Below are 18,281 nucleotides of genomic sequence, written 5' to 3'. Positions count from 1 at the left end.
GTTCATTTTACAACATATCACATTCAATATAAATTAATCATTTCATAATTAAACCACTAAAAAAAAGTCAATCCTATATAACAGAAGGCATTAAAAAAAAAATCTTTTTTATATGAATTTTTATACCTAGAATCAAAGTAAAATCCAAAACCATGTGTATGAGTGAACAAAAATGAGGTTTTCTACTGTATTCTGATTTGCCCATTTACTATATTCATACCAAGTATTTTATGTTATAAACAGCAAATTAGTGAAATTCAGATAATTCATTAATAGCATATTCAATAATATAATAATGATGGAAGATTAACATAATGAAAATGCTATTACTATGCAATTTCATTAGCAAGTCGATGAAATCAAAAAGGTGGCAATAAGCCATGTTTCTTTAGTAAGTTACATATTTATTTATGATCACAATTTGATTACTAATCAAAATATATTCTTGGAAGGGCATGACACATTTTAATGTTTGAATATCGAATATATACACATTCACTAGAAAAAATTTTTTTTTAAATTAAAAAAAAAAAAAAAAACATTCTATGCCTCCTCGATGAGTCTTTTGACTCCATGGAGGCCTGAATAATAATAATATGCTGTTTCAGTTAACTAATTTATTGTAATTTTTTGTATATTTATAAATATTAAAAGACTTAAGAATTTATGCATAATATTAAATAAATATTTAAAAAATACACGCTAAGCTTCATAAGAATGAAGTACTTACAGACTAATGTCAATCACTTAAAAGAAATATGAAATACTTGGAGTAAAGATGGATTCACCAACTTGCCAAGACTTTTTCTGGTTTTAAATGTAGCCATTTCTGCTTATCTGTTACGGAGATGATTATATGGTTTCAGAAAAATGCATTTGGTAAAATGTAGAATAGTTTGAGAATGAACTGTCGGAACAAAGAATCTGCTTATATTTATAGATCAAAATACATGTAATAGATTCCATTTAAACAGCCGAATGACAAAAATAAAATGACAATTGCATTTTATTAAGTTTCTTTTTTTAATTAACTAAATAATGAAGTGAACAATGAATCAAATATAAATAATGAGAACAGTGGATTTCAGTGGGCAAAACGCATGAATATTAAAATAGTGACAATTTAAAAACTGAATTTAAGAAAATTAGATTTTTAAAATCTAAATTCTGGTTGTGTATAAGCAGTAATTATAAAATTTACTTGTTTTGCAACTAAACTTTTTCTCATTTATTTAGGAAAATTCGTTTCATGAACAAAAATTAACTTCTCGTGATATCAAAATAGAGTATTTTAATAATGGTTTCCTATAAATCTATTCCAAGAGGATGGCTGATTGGCAAATATAAAATCATATATGTGCTTATAGATTACCAGAATAACTTTGAAAGTGCTCTAGAAAATTCTTAAATACATGTATTTTCCAAACAATATGTACAAATCAACATATTAACAAGAAAAAGACTGTAGGCAGTCTTTGCACAAATTTCATGTACAGTTTTTCCAAGTTAACCCACAAGTCCAGGATTTTGTTCAATTTTTTTTTTTTTTACACGTCTAAATTCCATTAAAAACGTAGAGCATAGCAAATAGTACACTTTGTAATTTTTTTTTTTAAATCATGATACTTTAAATTCTTACCCTGTCATAACTTGCCAGATCCTTAGAGGATCTGCTACCAGTTGCAAACAAGATGATTTAATGTTTGTGAAAATATACAGTATCCACACATTGTCTTGCAATAACAAATGAAGTAAATGAGCTATTAGTCACACATAACTAATGATTCCCTGACTCAACTTGTTGCCGAAATAGTTTATCTACTTCATGTTTTGCTGCATGGTCTGTTAAAGAACCAGAATCTACTAGCCTGTGAGCAATACTTCGGCAAACTATTTTAAAAAGGTCCTTGCTTATTTTCTTTTCCTTATATTTTGGATTTAAATATTTTCTCACTAAGTCAGCTGCTTTCCTGAGACTATCATTGTGAGCTTGAAGAATAGTCTTTGAATTTTTTGGAGTATCAGAGGACAGTTTAAATTTCCTATCAGATCCTGAGGAGGAGGATGCATCATCCAGCCTTCTAACTTTTTCACTTCCATCTTGGAATGTATTACTACTAGATCTTTTTACTGCCAGTGAAGTTGCTTTACTCTGTTCATCTACTATCTGTTTATGAGGGATAATGTCTTTATCACTTACACTTGCACAACTCTCAAAAAAATACTTTATCATAGGTCGTGCATCTTCTATACTTTTGCGTGATGTTTCTAATGCAGTATGGCTTGATACTGTAACACCTGAAGTAGTTGGCTGACTGTCATAACTAGAATGTATATATTTTGTATCATATTCTTGATCAAGTGGACTAGTACTTAGAAGATCTGATTCAGAAAGAGGCTGGTAACTGGAAGATGAAATGCGCCTGGGTGACTTTGTTTTTAAATATGATGCTTCATCACCTGCATAACTACCATAAGTACTGGTGTCAGTTTTTTCATCAACCATTAAGTCACTTTCTGAATCAGAATCCTTATTCATTTCTACAGTATGAGAATTAATGCTTGTCATACTCTTACTTTCACTTGCCAACTTATTCGCCTTGGGTAAGAAATCCAGTATTGTATGTAATCTTTCCTTTGTCTTGGATTCCTTTAACTGATTTCTCATAACATTTGCTGTACATTGGTTGGAATCAAACTTTGCTATAACTGGATGAACTTCCACTTGCCTAGAAGCTTCTCTTAAAGATTTTAATATGTGCACAACTTCACGTTTATACATATGAATGTTTCCTTTGGACTGATAGATTTTGTATTCCAGACTTGCTGCACAATCCACAAAATCTTCATCTTTAAATCTGGGACACTGTGGATTTGATAAACAGATTTGATAATGTGACTTGAGTTCTTCTTCCAGCTTTGCCATATAGCCTTCTCTCATTGTAAGTGTTACTTCAGGAATTGTTTTACTAAATGGTTGTAGAACAATGTTATTTTTAGCTCCTTTGGTACATGGTTCTTTCTTCTTTTCCCCTCGCCGTCGACTAAATTCTGCTTGAATGAAGTTTGTCAATGATCTGGCAGCTTTTTTCCCCATATCATCAGCTGTTTCTCCTTCATATTCTTCTGTTTCCTGCATCTGACCTTTTCTGCCTCCTCCATAAAGTTCTTCATCTCCAGTATGCTCTCTAGGCCGGTGTCCTATTGTCTTAACAAACAACAAATGATTATGAAATTGTTCAATCTTTCTCTGAACAATTTTTGGACTGCAACAAACATCACAAAATTTTCTACAATCAGGAATATCATCTCCAAATTCCCTGGAAAGTACTGAATGCCTGCAAACAGATTCTTCACAATATTTAATCATCATGTGAAAACTTTTTATAGCAGCTCCTGATTTTAACTTTTCACGTTTATTTCTTGCTGCTCTTTCATCTTTCTTCAGAAGAAATAAGATAGTTTCACGGTCAGAACGAGAATAATAGATTCGACATTTTGCTGGCCGCCCATCCCTTCCAGCTCGACCAGATTCCTGATAATATCCTGCTACAGACTGGGCAACACTCCAGTGAGCTACAAACCTTACTGTGGCTTTATCAACCCCCATGCCAAAGCTTACAGTAGCAGATATAATTGGCACTTTACCTTCCATCCAGTCAGTCTGTATCTGGTTACGTAATGCAGGTTTCATTCCTGCATGATATGGCCGAGTTGGTAACCCCAATTTTGTCAGATTGGATGCAACCTCTTCACATGCATCTCGAGTTCTACAATAAATAATCCCACAACCTCTTTCCCTTGGATGTACATCTTCCCATCCTTCTCCAAGTGCATAAAGTGCAAAACTTTTTAAGTCTTCAAATTTATCGTCCAAACACTCCTTAAATATAACATCATAAAACAAATTTGGACGGAAACATGAAGTTCTGAATATAGCAACAGGCTGACTAAGTTTCAACTGCATTAGTATATCATCAGTAACCTTAGCTGAAGCTGTTGCAGTGAGAGCTACCCATGGGACTGATGGGTACCTGTCTCTAAGCTCTCCTAAACGAATATAATCTGGTCTGAAATCATGTCCCCACTGGGAAACACAGTGCGCTTCATCAATTACAATACGAGCCAATAATTCTTTTGAATGTATCTGATCTAAAATATGACGAAATGCGGGTGTTGCTGCTAGTTCGGGTGTTATGTACAGAAGTTTAGTTGCTGGTGTGGGGCTAGCGATATCTTTTTTCACTCTTTCGCGTTCTGATGTTGACATTGACGAATTGATGGTTTCACTGCACACCCCAAAAGATCTCATATGTTGCAGCTGGTCAGTCATCAACGCTATCAGAGGCGAAACTACAACTGTTATACCATTTCTTTCTCCTATAAGTGCAGGCAGCTGGTAACACAGTGATTTTCCCGCTCCAGTTGGCATTGATACGAAAACATCTTGTCCTCCTTCTGCCACAGCTTCAACAGCCCGTTTTTGGACTAAACTACGATAACTGTCGTAGTTAAAAACCTGCTTTAGTGTCTTAAACAATTTTTTCTCGAGCTCTCCTACAACACAACCGGGAGGTTCGACTCCGTTTTCAGGAGTGGAATCGGGAATATTTAAGCCATGTGCTGAAGTCTTGGGTATGTTATCCATGTTAGGAATACCCAAAAAGTTAGGATAGCACTAGAACGGAATACCGGAAAGTCAATAAACTGGTACAGGAAGTAACATTTTTAATATCTTGGTGATTCATTGTTCCAATGTTTACAAGATAAACACAATGTCACATACATACATAGTAAGAAAGCAATAATACATCAACTCTCTTACCATACTCAGATACAGTTCAGAAAGTTTCACGCACACCACATAACACTTCACTCATGCCACCTTAACCTTCGTATTCCAAGCGATTTTCTCGCAATGCACCGAGACGGAAGTATCAGACGAGATTTTCGTAATGTCCGTCGGAAGTAGTGTATACTAATCAGGAGGAAAAATAGTTTTTCTTGTGGAACCTTGTGGTTTTTTCCTTTAAGATGACAAGTTATACAAAAGAGTACATCGAAAATAAATTAAAGACCGAACTGAGTACCTCATATGTTGTAAGTGCTTTCATTTTGTTTATTTTTCTGAAAAAAAAAATATTAGTAAAGTATGTCACTTTCACTCATTATATATGTTATTCTGAATTAAGTGATTATTAACCTATTCGTAACCATGGAGCTTTTCACTGATGAAGACGCAAAATTAACATCCACGGAGTGTATAAGGAACCAGAAGAGAATTGTATCTTACGCTACTGTTTTGAGCTGTTCTCCTGTTAACATTTATGGGACAATTATGTCAAGAGACATCAGTGCTGGCAAGTAAGTTTCACATTCTTCATTAGCCTATTTGTTTAAGATTACTCTGTACAATTCCACTTTGTGAATTTGAGCCTGACAATTGGTTCTCTTTCACCCTCGTATTTATTTCTTGATAGACGTTTACTGTATTCGTTTGCTAGATCAGTAATGTAGTGAGGGAGAGGCTTGTGGGTGAAAAAATACTCCCAGAGGTTAGAACGGGGTAGGACTACACCCTTCCCACTGAAGTTCGTAGCACAGGGATTTCCGAACTTATGTAGTATTCCCCAGTCTTTTCGTTCATGTTTTTTTTTAAATAATTATCATAGTTATTTTATTATCAAAAATGTGTAATAAATTAATACATTTTAGTACTAAGTATTATCTTGTATACAAGAAATTAATGCATAAAATTATTATTAATCAGAAGACCTCTACAGAGTCAAAAGACTCATTGTGTGAACTTGTTCATTATTCCTGCACTCAGTATGCTCTCATGTGGTCCATTTCAGTCGCCTGTCACTCCCCATGCATAAAAATTTATTCTTCACTTCCCTGCCCACTTCCAGGAATGGCTGCTTGTTTTCTTTACTCTAATTCTATGAAAAACTTTTTCTTTTACATTAATTGGGTCATAACTCCTGACCAACTGATGTGTCATAGTCCTATCCCTTTGATCATACCTAGCATTTCTGAGACCAGAAACTACCTTTCTCAATCAATTTTCTCTGGATCCTTTCTAATGTATCATTTTTTTAACCGTAGCAACCAAATCTGTGCAGAGTAATCCACAGGTAGCCTGATCAGCTGGAACCATAAAAACAACTCCTGTTTATTGATTTCCAATGCTGATTAATATAATACCACCAAATCTACGAAGATGGGATGCTCTATTATGAGAATATGACAAAATACTCAGAAATGCTGAATTGCTTATACATAATGACATATCAGAACTACAGCTTAACAGATTGAAATCAAGGAAACCCCCCCCTCTTCGTGAAGCTAAACATCTGAGAATAACTAATTATAATACCAAACATCAATGGAGATGAACATGGAGCATAAATACTAATGCTAAACTTGAAATTTGGTTTGATAGGCACTGCCTCACCATCCTGGGTATGGAATTGATCCAAAAGACATGGATAACACTGATTAGGATTCATACTGGCCATGAAAGATGTGCAAGCTTCCTGTACAAGTGTGTGTGTGGGGAGTGTGACTGCGAATACCTGAACCAATCAATCTATTATATTTCCACAGAGTGCAACCTTTGCGCATATACGGGCCAAAGAAGCTACTTCCTGGAGGCGACACCACCTGTTATAGACTGGATCAGAGAACTTGATCTTTAATTATGAGTACTTTGTTTGCCGAAAGTGTAACTGCCTATGTTTTACTTTAATTGTTTGTCATTTGTATTTTTTATTTACCTTTTACATATTTGTACCGATATATGTACATGCACTTTTATAACTGTATGTAGATTGCCATATGATAAATAAATAAAAATAGCCTGATCATGATGTTATATAATGGAACTATAAACTCGATCTCTCTATATGTCAGTGTCCTAATAAGCCAATGTTATAATCCATTGAAATATTCTTTCAAGTTTAGTAATATATTCCCTTATTTTAGGTCTTTAGAGGTCATCACCCTAAATCCCTTATATAAGGCCATGATCAGGCTATTTTTATCTATTTATCATTGCTCTTCCTATTCATGTAAGATATCTCTACCAATTGTGTACTTTTCATCCTATCTTTGCTTCCTAAATTTTAAAACTGTATGCTTTACAACATAGAGTCTGTGTAGCTCAGTGGAAGTGGCTTTTGCACTGTTCAAATCTTTCCCAGTATCTTTAACATGCATTTTCTGCATGTTAAAGATATTGGGCCATTACCCTAAACAACAGCTGCTCAAAACAGACCCCTTTGGGTACTCAACTATTGCCTTTCCTCTTCCAGGATCTAGAGGCCCCACACACACACACCATACACTTGCTGATACAAATCAGACAGTCATTCTCCAATCCAACATGCTGATCTATTATCCATCCCAGTTTAATTACCAACTTTTTGTATGGATCTCTCAAAGGTCTTTTTAAAAGAGAGTTTTTTTAAGGATGTACATAAAGTAGTATGTGCATCAACCTTGTACAATGCATTTGTTGTGTTGTTGTTGTAATAAGTAAGTAGATGGCTGAAACACAATCTCCTGTAGTAAACCCATGCTGCCACTGATAGTAATCCAATTCCACCCTTTAGCACTCACTAACCTCTCCAGAACTTTAACTACAACACATGTTTTTCTATAATTCATTGCATCAGTCTTATTATGCCCTTTATGAACAGAACAAACTTGTCTTATTTCCACTCTACTGAAAAACTTGTCCTATTACAAAACTTGTTAAATAAGTATGTCGATACTGTCATTAACTCACTGGAACATTCTCTCAAAACCCAGTGTTATATAAAGTCATACTGCCTTATTAGTATCGAGGTAACTGGATTCCCCCATATTCCTCCTGCCTGCTTACCTTTAATCTCTCCCTTCCTTCCTTCCCTCTGCATTTAAACTCTGCATATCTTACCCTCCCACAATAAGTCCTTAGAGGTGTCACATAATAATAATCAATTATTCTTGTATAAAAAATTGTTTTATATGTATTAGTCCTAAATGTATTAATAAATTAATATGTTTATTGATACAAAAGAAGATTAATGTATTTTGAAGCAGTAACTTCAAAATAATATTTCAATAATATAAGGACTTTCAGAACTGCCTTTGCTTTTTATTTTATGTTTTTTTAAGTGTGACTCCCACCCATGAAAGGTTGTGTGTGGAAGTCATCCATGCATAGGTATTGGGGGGGGGGGGGTCGATTACAAATATAGCATGGACCAGAAGGCCCTGTATCCCTGAAATATTTTGCTTACATGAACTAGAGCTAATCTAATACATCTCTGCATGTGTAATATATATACATATATACTGAGTTAGCTTTGGATTAGGAACACCCACCTAATAACATGTTGGTCCACCTGTAGGGCGTCAAACATTCCCCCATGCATAACTCGACCCATGTCTGCTGCAGCAACTTTATCAGTTCACGCTCATTCCATGGAGGAGGAGGATCAGCAGTTTACACCCTGTTCTAGCATATTCTACACATGCTCAATTGGGTTACAGTCAGGAGAGTTTGGGAGCCAAGACAAGGTGGAGAATTTGTTGTTGTGTTTCTCCAACTACTGAGTAGTCGGAGAAAAGATGACAAGGTGCATTGTGGTCAGGGTAGACCTGCAGATATGGATGGAGATGGTCAGCTAACAGGTTCCTGTAGTGTTCACTATTCAGTGTTTGTGGGATGATAACCAATGGACCTAGGGTGTATCAGGAAAAAGCTCTCCAGACCATAACACCACCTCCACCAGCCTGTTGAATCCCAACTGTGCAACAAGGGGATAGGGCTTAATGCATGGAGGACCTTCCTCCATCTGTCGAGGGTTCATTGTCAATGAACCCTCGACAGATGGAGGATTCATTGTACCACTACACCCAATTATAGATGGTATAGACTCATTTTAGCTAAACTAGCCAAACATTTAGCCAAAGTGCTTTCTTCTATTACTGGCAATAAGTGCCATATCACAAATGCCACTTAAAGACACCTTTGCTATAATTCAAGCAGAATTTCCTCCTAATATCCCAGCCCTGTTTCACTATGAACTCATGCCATTTCATTTCATTTGGTAAACATTTTATGGAGACATTTGTAAAGAATGCCATAAATTCTTCCCCTTCTGAAACCAATTATTTTGGCTAAGCTATATAGACAATGTGTTTGCTATTTGAACACATGGCTTTAAATACCTTACGCACTTTTCCTATCCTGTTTGAACAGCCAACATCCAGGGATTCAGTTCACAACAGAAATAGAAAGTAACAACTGTTCATACTATGGCCAAGCAGGCAAAACAACCAACATCAGAACAAGACTACATCTGTTTCCACTACTATAATGGCCATTCAGGATTGGCAAACTACACCCTAGATACTTGTCATAGGATCTTTCAGGGAAAAAAAAGCCACCATACTCCACTAAAGCAGGTTTAAATTTGGGAGGTTTTTTTCCTTGAATCTGCAGCAGCTCTCACCATCTATCCCAATCTGAATAAATATGATTGCATCAAGTTGCCTCTCATATGGATGAATTTAGAAGGAATACCAAGAAGAATGTATGTATGTATGAAATGAAATTTTATGGGAACATTTACAGATAGCTCATATGAAGACCATAGAAAAAGTGAAGAGACCAGTTAAGAGAAGATCTTGAAAAGAGAAACCTGAACTGGCACACTGTTCATGAAGGAAGAATTTTGGAAGGATAGAAAGAAAGAAATAGAGAGAGAGAGAGAGAGCTGAAAAAGTGTTGTTTGAAGTTGAGTTGAACAGGAATATTAGATATTTGGCAGGATGTTGTTTAAGAAATTTAGGAGGTTATTTTAGCTGTTTAAGCAAGTGATGATAATAGATGCCTAACCATGGAAGCAGCATGTGTAAGTAAGAATGAGTTGATTAGAGATAAGTACAAACATTTGGAGGCTTTGTGTTGGATTTTTTGTAATAGCTCATATGATGTGAATAAAGTCATCCTGATGCTACAAGTTGGGAATTATGTGGCTTTAGCACTGAAGAAAAGAGATGCATAGAACTACAGAGCAAGAAAAAAACTATGAAAATTAGTGACTGAAGTTGGTTTAAAGCCAGTGGCTCACGTTACTGACAAACTGTATTCTTAAGGTTTGGAGGATCAAAAGAACAGAGTTCAGTGGATGGCATGAAATTATACAGGAACTACAAAAGAAAAGGACATTGTGGAGAGGTATAAAGAGGAGGGTACTCGTTGTCTGGAAGCGTATAAGGTGCAGCCCGGGAAGGTGAGATAAGTAACAAAGAACAAGAAATTGTCATATGCAAGGAATTGGCTGAAGCAGCAAAGCAAAACCCTAGAGAAGTCTCCAGCTCTAGAAGTGGAAAAGCTGAGTATGAGTATTAATAAGGCTGTGAGATTTTGTTGTACAAGCACCTGATTGAACAGAAACAGCCCTGAAGAATAAAAGAAAAACAATGCATAAAGGTGAATTCAAGCTAGTGATGGCAAACTACAGGCAAGTTTGTGTGTCAGATGAGATCATAAAGGTGTTTGTTTGGAGCAACTAGTGTTAAAGATAAAATCAAATTGAATTGATGAGAATCAGATTTTTTTTCTAAAGGACAGCATGGGTTGCCAAGGAGGGAGAGGTTTTCTTTCAGTAGCCTAGTTATAGGTTATAATAGGTTAACTATATTGGACAGAGGAGATGCTTATACATATCTTTCTACAAATCCATAGATCTGAAATGAACTAAACATCTTTCTAGATTTTGCAGAATTACTCCATGGCAGCTGCTGTTGAAATTGAGATGGTTCAGGATGGGTGCTCAGTTGATAGCCTTACAGGAGCTGGTGGCTGATGGAAGAATGATTTGTATGTGAAGGAGTGATGTGTTGAAGAAGACTAAGTGGTGCAGTGCTAGGGTCTTTTGTGGAACCTGTTGTTTGATTTATGTATTGTTGATGCATTTATATATGTGTGTCTGTATATTCATGGTGTGAGATGTGTATTGTGTATTCTATAGAAAGTTTGACCTTCCATAATGAGTCCTACAGTACAGACCTGGAAATAATGCTGATATTTAAAATGATAATAAAAACACAAAATAATATGGGATATATATATATAATAATAGTTTTTAGTGAATCAAAGAAAAAATGAAAAAAGGGAGGGTTTTGGTTTCGTTCAGTACAGACATGTTTCTTAGCGCTCTTCATAGTTAATACAGCAGTGATAAAAGTTTTTGAGATCACAGTTCCTTTCTACATTAAAATAGTGATTGTTTGATGTTTCTCCTGTAGCGTCAACAGCGTGCTCGATCAGCAGAGCAGGTAAGACTTTTATTTTCATCTCCAAAAAATTTTTCAGGCCCTCTCCTGTTCCTCGCCCTGTGCAACACTTGGTGGTTGAAGGGACAAGGCAGGTCCTGTCCCCCCACTTCAAGTCTAGATTTAATTATGGATTCACCATATGAGGATCTCCCTTTCAAGGAACTTGTAGCTATTTTTCAGCACATCGGTAACATTTTACACATGAAATGGCCAGGAAAGTTTGAAGTCCATCAGATATGGAGGTCGAGACAGAAGACCCTCAAACCTCTGAACTTTCTCCTAACCTTACACACACAACAGTGTCATTTCCCCCACTATAACAACTGACGTAGATTCTAATGATTACCAGAAGGTCAGCAGAAAGAAGAGAAAGAAACAGTCTCTTGCTGCAGAACTGAATTTGCACCTCAAATGGACACATCAGCACTATCTGGTGCAAGAACAGAGACAGATATATTGACACAGCCCAAAGAGAGGATTCCACCAGTAATCTTAAGATCTAAGGAAAAATGGTCGTCACTTGCAGAGACAATGAAGAACAATAACATCAAGTTCTCATCAGCCAAAAACACAGATGATGGAGTCTGCATACAGCCCGAAGGAGCAACGGACTACTGCCAGCTCACCAGACTTATGGATGAACAGAAATTCCCATATCACACATACCAACTGAAAAGTGAAAAAAAAACCTTAAGGTAGTCATCAGAGGTTTGGTAGAAAACATAACATCAGAAGAGATAGCTACCGACCTCAGATCACAAGGCTTGGAGCCGATCAAGATTTCTCGCATGTATTGAGCAGACAAGCACCCCATGCCTCTGGTCTTAGTGGAGATCAGTAAAAATCAGAGAGAAATTTACGATCTTAGAATAGTCTGCAACTTGGTCATCAAGACCGAGCCACTGAGAAGAAAGCCATCGGCTGGTCAATGCCATCGTTGCCAAAAATATGGGCATTCGCAAATGTTATGCAGAGCAAATTACAAGTGTGTAAAGTGCGGTGGCAACCATCCCTCACGCACTTGTGTCAAGCGAAAGACCACACCTGCTAAATGTGCAAACTGCAGAGGCCCACATCCTGCCAATTACAAGGGTTGTTCTCTCCACCCATCCAACCTTCAAAAGTCTAGACAGGAGTTAGTCCTGCCCATTCAAAAAAATAACGTGAGATCTGCGTCTGAAATCAAAGTGCGGCTAGTTACACCAGATAAATCTTATGCTTTTATGGTTTCCTCACGTAACACTGAGGTACTCCCTGCAACTAGCAGTCATAACGCCTCAGCAATTCTTGCTGCCTCACTAGGGGAGATGCTAATGGCCTTTAGCAAAACAAATCCAAGTCAGGCCAACACCAACAAATTCCTTAGGAATACTCAAGTCATCTTCTCCATGATTAATGACTAATCCGGCTTCAACATCAAATTCTATGCAGATAGTATTCTGGAATGCAAATGGTCTCAACAACAAAATTTTGGAATTACAGGAACTTGCAGATCATTTACAAATTGATGTTCTCCTCATTAACAAGACTCACCTACGTCCCTGCGATAATCCCAAACTCAGAAAATACTTGTTACTTAGAAATGCCGGAGTCAATGCCAGAGGAGGAGGCACTACCATCTTTGTCAGAAGAAACATCCGCTATAATGAGATTAAGAAGACTAATACATCTAACCTCGAGGAGACAGGCACAGAAATACATACCAACAATGCAGGCAGCTTAAAGATTTATTCTGTATACAACGCCCCTGGCAAACCTCTCCTCCCCTCTGATCTCTCTCAGCTACTAGATACAAATGAAGCAATAATTGTGGCAGGAGATCTCAATTTATGGAACAGCAAGAGTTTTAACAACAACGGAATGATCCTCTACAATTTTGCCTTGAAAAGAAACATTGTTATTGCAGGCCCGATTGAGCCAACACATTTCGGAGTGACCAGCAGACCTGATGTTTTGGATATTGCTATATTTAACATTTCTCATCAATTCCACAACTTCAAGTGGTTGATGAGCTCAGCTCAGATCACAATCCAGTACTATTAAATTTAGGAGGGGATCCTGAGCTCATTCCCAGCCAATCCCACGCTAACTTTGCAAAATTAGGCTAAAATGAACACTATCATAGACTCAGTACCCACTATCTCCTCCTGTGAAGAAATTGACGTGGCAGTCAGCAATCTTGAATGTAAAATCCATCATGGCTTATCCGCAGCTTGTTCTATTTCCACCCCAGCTCAAGTAACCTTACTTCCTGAAGAAATCCTTGCTCTAATCAGAAACAAAAATAGACTCGGACGCCGCTATCACAACACACTATCTCCGCAAGACCGTCGAGAACTAAATAGAGCATCCAACCTAGTCCGTTATGCATTAAAAGATCACAGGAACCAGCAATGGGAAAGAAAACTCTGTTCTCTCAAAACTGAAGATAATTCTCTGTGGAAAACGCTCTAACATCCAGCCCATTCACAGAGAAAGAGGCCTTGTTTACAGAGATGATGAAAAAGCAGAAGCTCTCGCTGACGCTCTTCAACTTCAGTGCCGTCCTAATTATGCGCATGCGGATTTGGTCTTCATAGAGAAATACACCTTCGAGTACGTACTGTGCTTCGGCAACCTTGTAGCCGTGAAAATATCTGTCCCACCTCGCCTAAAGAGGTCTATTCAATTATTAGAAGCTTAACAACAAAAAAGCCCCTGGTCCAGATGAAATTACCAACAAAACAATTAAAGCCCTCCCACACAAAGCTGTCATGCATTTAGTAGCCATTATTAATGCAATGCTGAGGTTAAATTATTTTCCCTCATGATGGAAACAAGCTGATATATTCCTTATTCTCAAGCCTGGTAAGGCACCTCAAATGCCACAGAGCTCTAGACCTATCAGTCTTTTATCATGTCTGGGGAAAAATCGCAGAAAGAGTCATTCTCATCCGACTTAATGAGGAGGTGAATGAAAACAACATAATTCCGAAAGAACAATTTGGTTTCCATACCAGACATAGCACTACACAGCAAATTCACAGACTGACAGAATTCATCACTACAGGCTTTAACTGGAAACAACACACTGGAGCTATCTTTTTAGATGTTGCAAAAGCTTTCGATAAGGTGTGGCACAAAGGTCTCATCTATAAATTAATTTCAGCCAACATCCCTCTTTACATTACTAAAATTATTAACTCCTTTCTAAAGGACCGTAAAATCCAGGTCAAGTTGCGTGGAATTCGATCCTCACTGAAAAAAATCACTACTGGTGTCCCTCAAGGCTCACTGCTCTCACCGCTGCTTTTTAACATCTTTGTTTTTGATGTTCCTAGCACATCTCTAACCACTATAGCTAGTTATGAGGATAATATGGCAATTCTTAGCAGATCTCTCAGGCCAAATATAGCTATGCAGCGCTTACAAACTGCAGCAACAAATTTAGAAAACTGGTTCAGAAAATGGAGAATATCTGTAAATGCGGATAAAAGCACTGCCATTCTCTTCACAAGAAGACAAGCATCTCAATTTGGAGAAGTTAAACTTTTTAACACAGCCATCCCATGGAGATCTAGCACCAAATATCTAGGCATTCAACTTGATAACCATTTAAACTTCAACTCCCACATAGTTTATGCATGCATGCAAAAAAGCAAACTCTGCAATTGTGCAACTCTATTCTCTCCTCAATCGAAAAAGTCAAGTCAGCACTGAAAACAAACTACGGATCTACAAAACAATTATCAGACCATCATTAACTTACGGATCGCCGGCCTGGGGTCACACTTCCCCCACCAACATCAAAAAGCTACAAGTTATTCAAAACAAGTGCCTTCGTATGATTTTCAACGCTCTGTGGTTTGTCAGAAATGCTCTCTTACATCACGATGCCGATATTCCCACATTTCTCCATAATGTATCTGCTGCTTATTTTGCCAAAGCAGCTGTTCATCCCAATCAACTCATTCAAGAGTCATCTAACTATAACAAACACGATAGGTGGAAATAAGCGCCCAAAAGCAGCTCTTCTTATCGGTTCAGGTGCCTCCGTACAGCCCTAAATATGGTGAGCCAAGTGCTCGCTAACCTTTAATATAAGTCTATTTCATAGCGATGAAGGGATCGGAATCCATGGGATTGATATCCATCAAGCCACATCAGTTATCAGTGAATCAAAGGCTTTCTCATAATCAATAATCAGAAAGAGCTAAAACAAGACAATGGTAACTGATATTTTTTTGAGTATGGTCCATTGTACTAAAGCCACCTTGAAAGCCTGCCTGTTCTTTTGGTTGTGCTAGGTCTAGAGTTGTACAAAGCCTATGAGCTAAGACTTTTGTAAACACTTTGTAAACCACTGATAGTAGACTGATGGGTCGGTAGTTTGTCAAGTCTTCTACCTCACCTTTTTTATGTATCAGAATTAGGCTAGCCTTCTTCCATGTTCTTGGTACATCATTTTTCTTCAGGCATAAAGTAAATAGTTTTGCCAAGAATTTGTACATTATTTCTCCACCTATTTTTAGAAGTTCAGCTATAACTCCATCCTCACCTGCAGTTTTTCCATTTTGCAAGCTTTGGATGCTCCACATAACTTCTTCTGATAGAATCTGTGGTACTTTGTCTTCTTCATTTAATTTATCATCCTGATATAATACTGAGTAAAATTCTTCACTTCTTTTTTCTATAGCATATCTATCTCTGGTTATGGTCCCATCATGTAGTTTGACTGCAACCATCTGTTTATTGCGTATCGTCAATTGCTGTTTGGCTTTTTTGAGGCTACAGTTGTTTTCAATTGTTTGTTGTATGAATTTACAGTTGAATTTTCTTGTTTTTTTCTTTGATACGTTTTCTGATTGTTTTGCACAATTCAGTGTATTCGATTTTATTCTGTAGGTTATTTGATTGTTTCATTTATCTTCATTTCTTCATAAGCTGTTTTGTTGTATAATGCTAAGTATATTACTGTGCATATATTATCATATATTACTGTGTATATCTGATAATATATAAACAGTAATATACTTAGATTTTGCAAAGGCCTTTGATAGATTATTATTATTATTCAGGCCTCCATGAAGTCAAAAGACTCATCGTGGGAGGTCCTTCCTAAGAAACACAGTCTATCAAGACTCATCGAGGGGAAGTCCCTCCTGAGAAACACAAAGTCTATCATACCACTCCTTAAATTCATTGACCATTCTCACTCTCACCACTCCATCAGTCAGTGCATTCCATGGTTCAACCACCCTCCATGTAATGAAACCACTCCTCACCCTCTTGCAAACAGTTTCCTTTCGTAACTTCCAGGGATGGCCTCTTGTCATCACTGGAAGTTACGAAAGGAAAAACGATCCTCATAACTAACATGGTACAGTCCTGAAACCATCTTTGTTATCCACCTTTGTACCCTTTCCACAGTTAATTTATCCCCCTTCAAATCCTGGGGACCAAATCTGAGAACAATAGTCTAAGTGTGGTCTGATCAGAAACTTATACAACGAAATGATAACCCTTTTATCTCTGCAGGTCAGTGTCCTTACTGCATGATAAGTTGATAGTCAAACTAGAGTGGATGGGATTGGATGTTAGATTAGTGCATTGGATTGGAGACTGCATATCTGATAGGTATCAGCAAGTTGTGTATGGGTGAGCAATATCCAGGAAAAGGAAAGTCACTAGTGATGTTCCTTGGCACCTGTTTTAGGGCCATTACTGTTAAACTTGTATATTAATGATATTGGCAAAGATTTGGATGGAGATATTCAGTTGTTTGCAGATGATGCAAAGTTGGGACAAACCATGAAGAGTAGAGAAGATGTTGTGGCCTTACAAGAAGACTTGAATAAATAATATATGTAGTTTAATCCTTTATCCAAGTGTAAGTGAAACAGTCCTGAAATGTTTACATACGAGGCGACATGCTATGAGGTTTAGAAGGTGCTTGTGACCAACTATGGAAACAAACTGTTTAATTGGGTTGTTAGTGAAAGAGCTAAAAGTATGAGAATATCTACTGTCCGTGTGTAGCACGAATCGAAAAGAATTGCGCAAAATGATAATATAAAGGATTTCAAGGTCTACCCATCTTGGGTTTTTGGATTTATGAAGAGAAACAATTTAAGTGTGTGCCCCTCCACTAGTGTTGGACAAAATTTGCCATGTGACTGGGAAGAAAAAGTAACTAAATTTCATTTGTTTCTGAGAGAAAACTTGTGTGGGGTTGATGCTTGTCATTTTGGGAATATGGATGAGGTTCCCATAAGTTTAAACATGTCTAGTTCTAGGACTGTGAATCTGAAGGGAGCAAAAGAGGTTTCAGTTGCTACAACAGGGCACGACAGGTCTAACTTTACTGTGGTTCTCTGTATAACTGCCACCGATGGTGATTTTCTAAAGAAAGATTGTTCCAAAAGGTTGTGATTCCAAAGATATTATTGTTTCTGCTAATGATAAAGGTTGAATAAATTCTGAGGTTATGAAATTTTGGTTGGAGAATGTGTGGCAAAAGATGAAAATGGCATTTTTCAACCCAAAATCTTTGTTAGTGTTGGATTCGTGTAGGGTACACACGACAGCAGAAGTTAAAACAGTTGTAAGTATTCCAAATTGGCCGTCATTCCAGGTAGTTTAACAAAAAAAACTCCAACCCCTTGATCTTGCAGTAAATAAACCATTTAAAGACAATTTGTAGGCTAAGTGGGAAGACTGGATGATGAATGGCATCCATGAATATAACAAAACAGGACAGATGAAAAGAATGTCATATAAAGATATAGTTATGCGGCTTGTAGAAAGTTGGGCTGCTGTAAGTGAAAACTGTGTTAGAAATGGTTTCATTAAAGCACAAGGGAATGCAGTGGTGTCCGGTGACTGATTATGAAGCTGAAGAAATACCGTTAAATTGTGTTAAAAAAACTAAATTTTTAACACAATTGATTCTTTCAATATTGAGT

At 37.0% G+C, this 18,281-nt stretch overlaps 2 protein-coding genes across 2 annotated transcripts in view; one reads left to right on the top strand and one right to left on the bottom strand.

Annotated features, from left to right (window-relative positions):
* Nucleotides 1-864: 864 nt before the first annotated feature.
* Nucleotides 865-4,863, bottom strand: LOC150101774 (ATP-dependent DNA helicase Q5-like). Its single transcript, XM_090400325.1, has one exon. It carries the CDS (start codon nt 4,646-4,648, stop codon nt 1,778-1,780), a length of 2,871 nt encoding a protein of 956 aa, XP_090256451.1. The 5' UTR covers nt 4,649-4,863; the 3' UTR covers nt 865-1,777.
* An 89-nt stretch (nt 4,864-4,952) lies between these two features.
* LOC150101773 (bolA-like protein 2) overlaps nt 4,953-18,281 on the top strand; it is a 53,030-nt gene continuing 39,701 nt past the window's right edge. The window contains exon 1 of the mRNA XM_090400626.1: nt 4,953-5,100. Within this exon, the coding sequence (XP_090256752.1) occupies nt 5,035-5,100 (66 nt within the window). The 5' untranslated portion in view covers nt 4,953-5,034. The remainder of the gene's footprint in view (nt 5,101-18,281) is intronic.

Source organism: Typopeltis vanoorti, chromosome 11, assembly GCF_054136105.1.
Source record: "Typopeltis vanoorti isolate ZY-2024b chromosome 11, IOZ_Tvanoo_1.0, whole genome shotgun sequence".
Lineage (NCBI taxonomy): Eukaryota > Metazoa > Arthropoda > Arachnida > Uropygi > Thelyphonidae > Typopeltis > Typopeltis vanoorti.
This window is presented reverse-complemented; position numbering and strand designations above follow the sequence as displayed.

What these genes read in the sequence shown, in the direction of transcription:
- LOC150101774 (XM_090400325.1), bottom strand. Translation starts at nt 4,648, where the DNA reads ATGGATAACATACCCAAGACTTCAGCACATGGCTTAAATATTCCCGAT.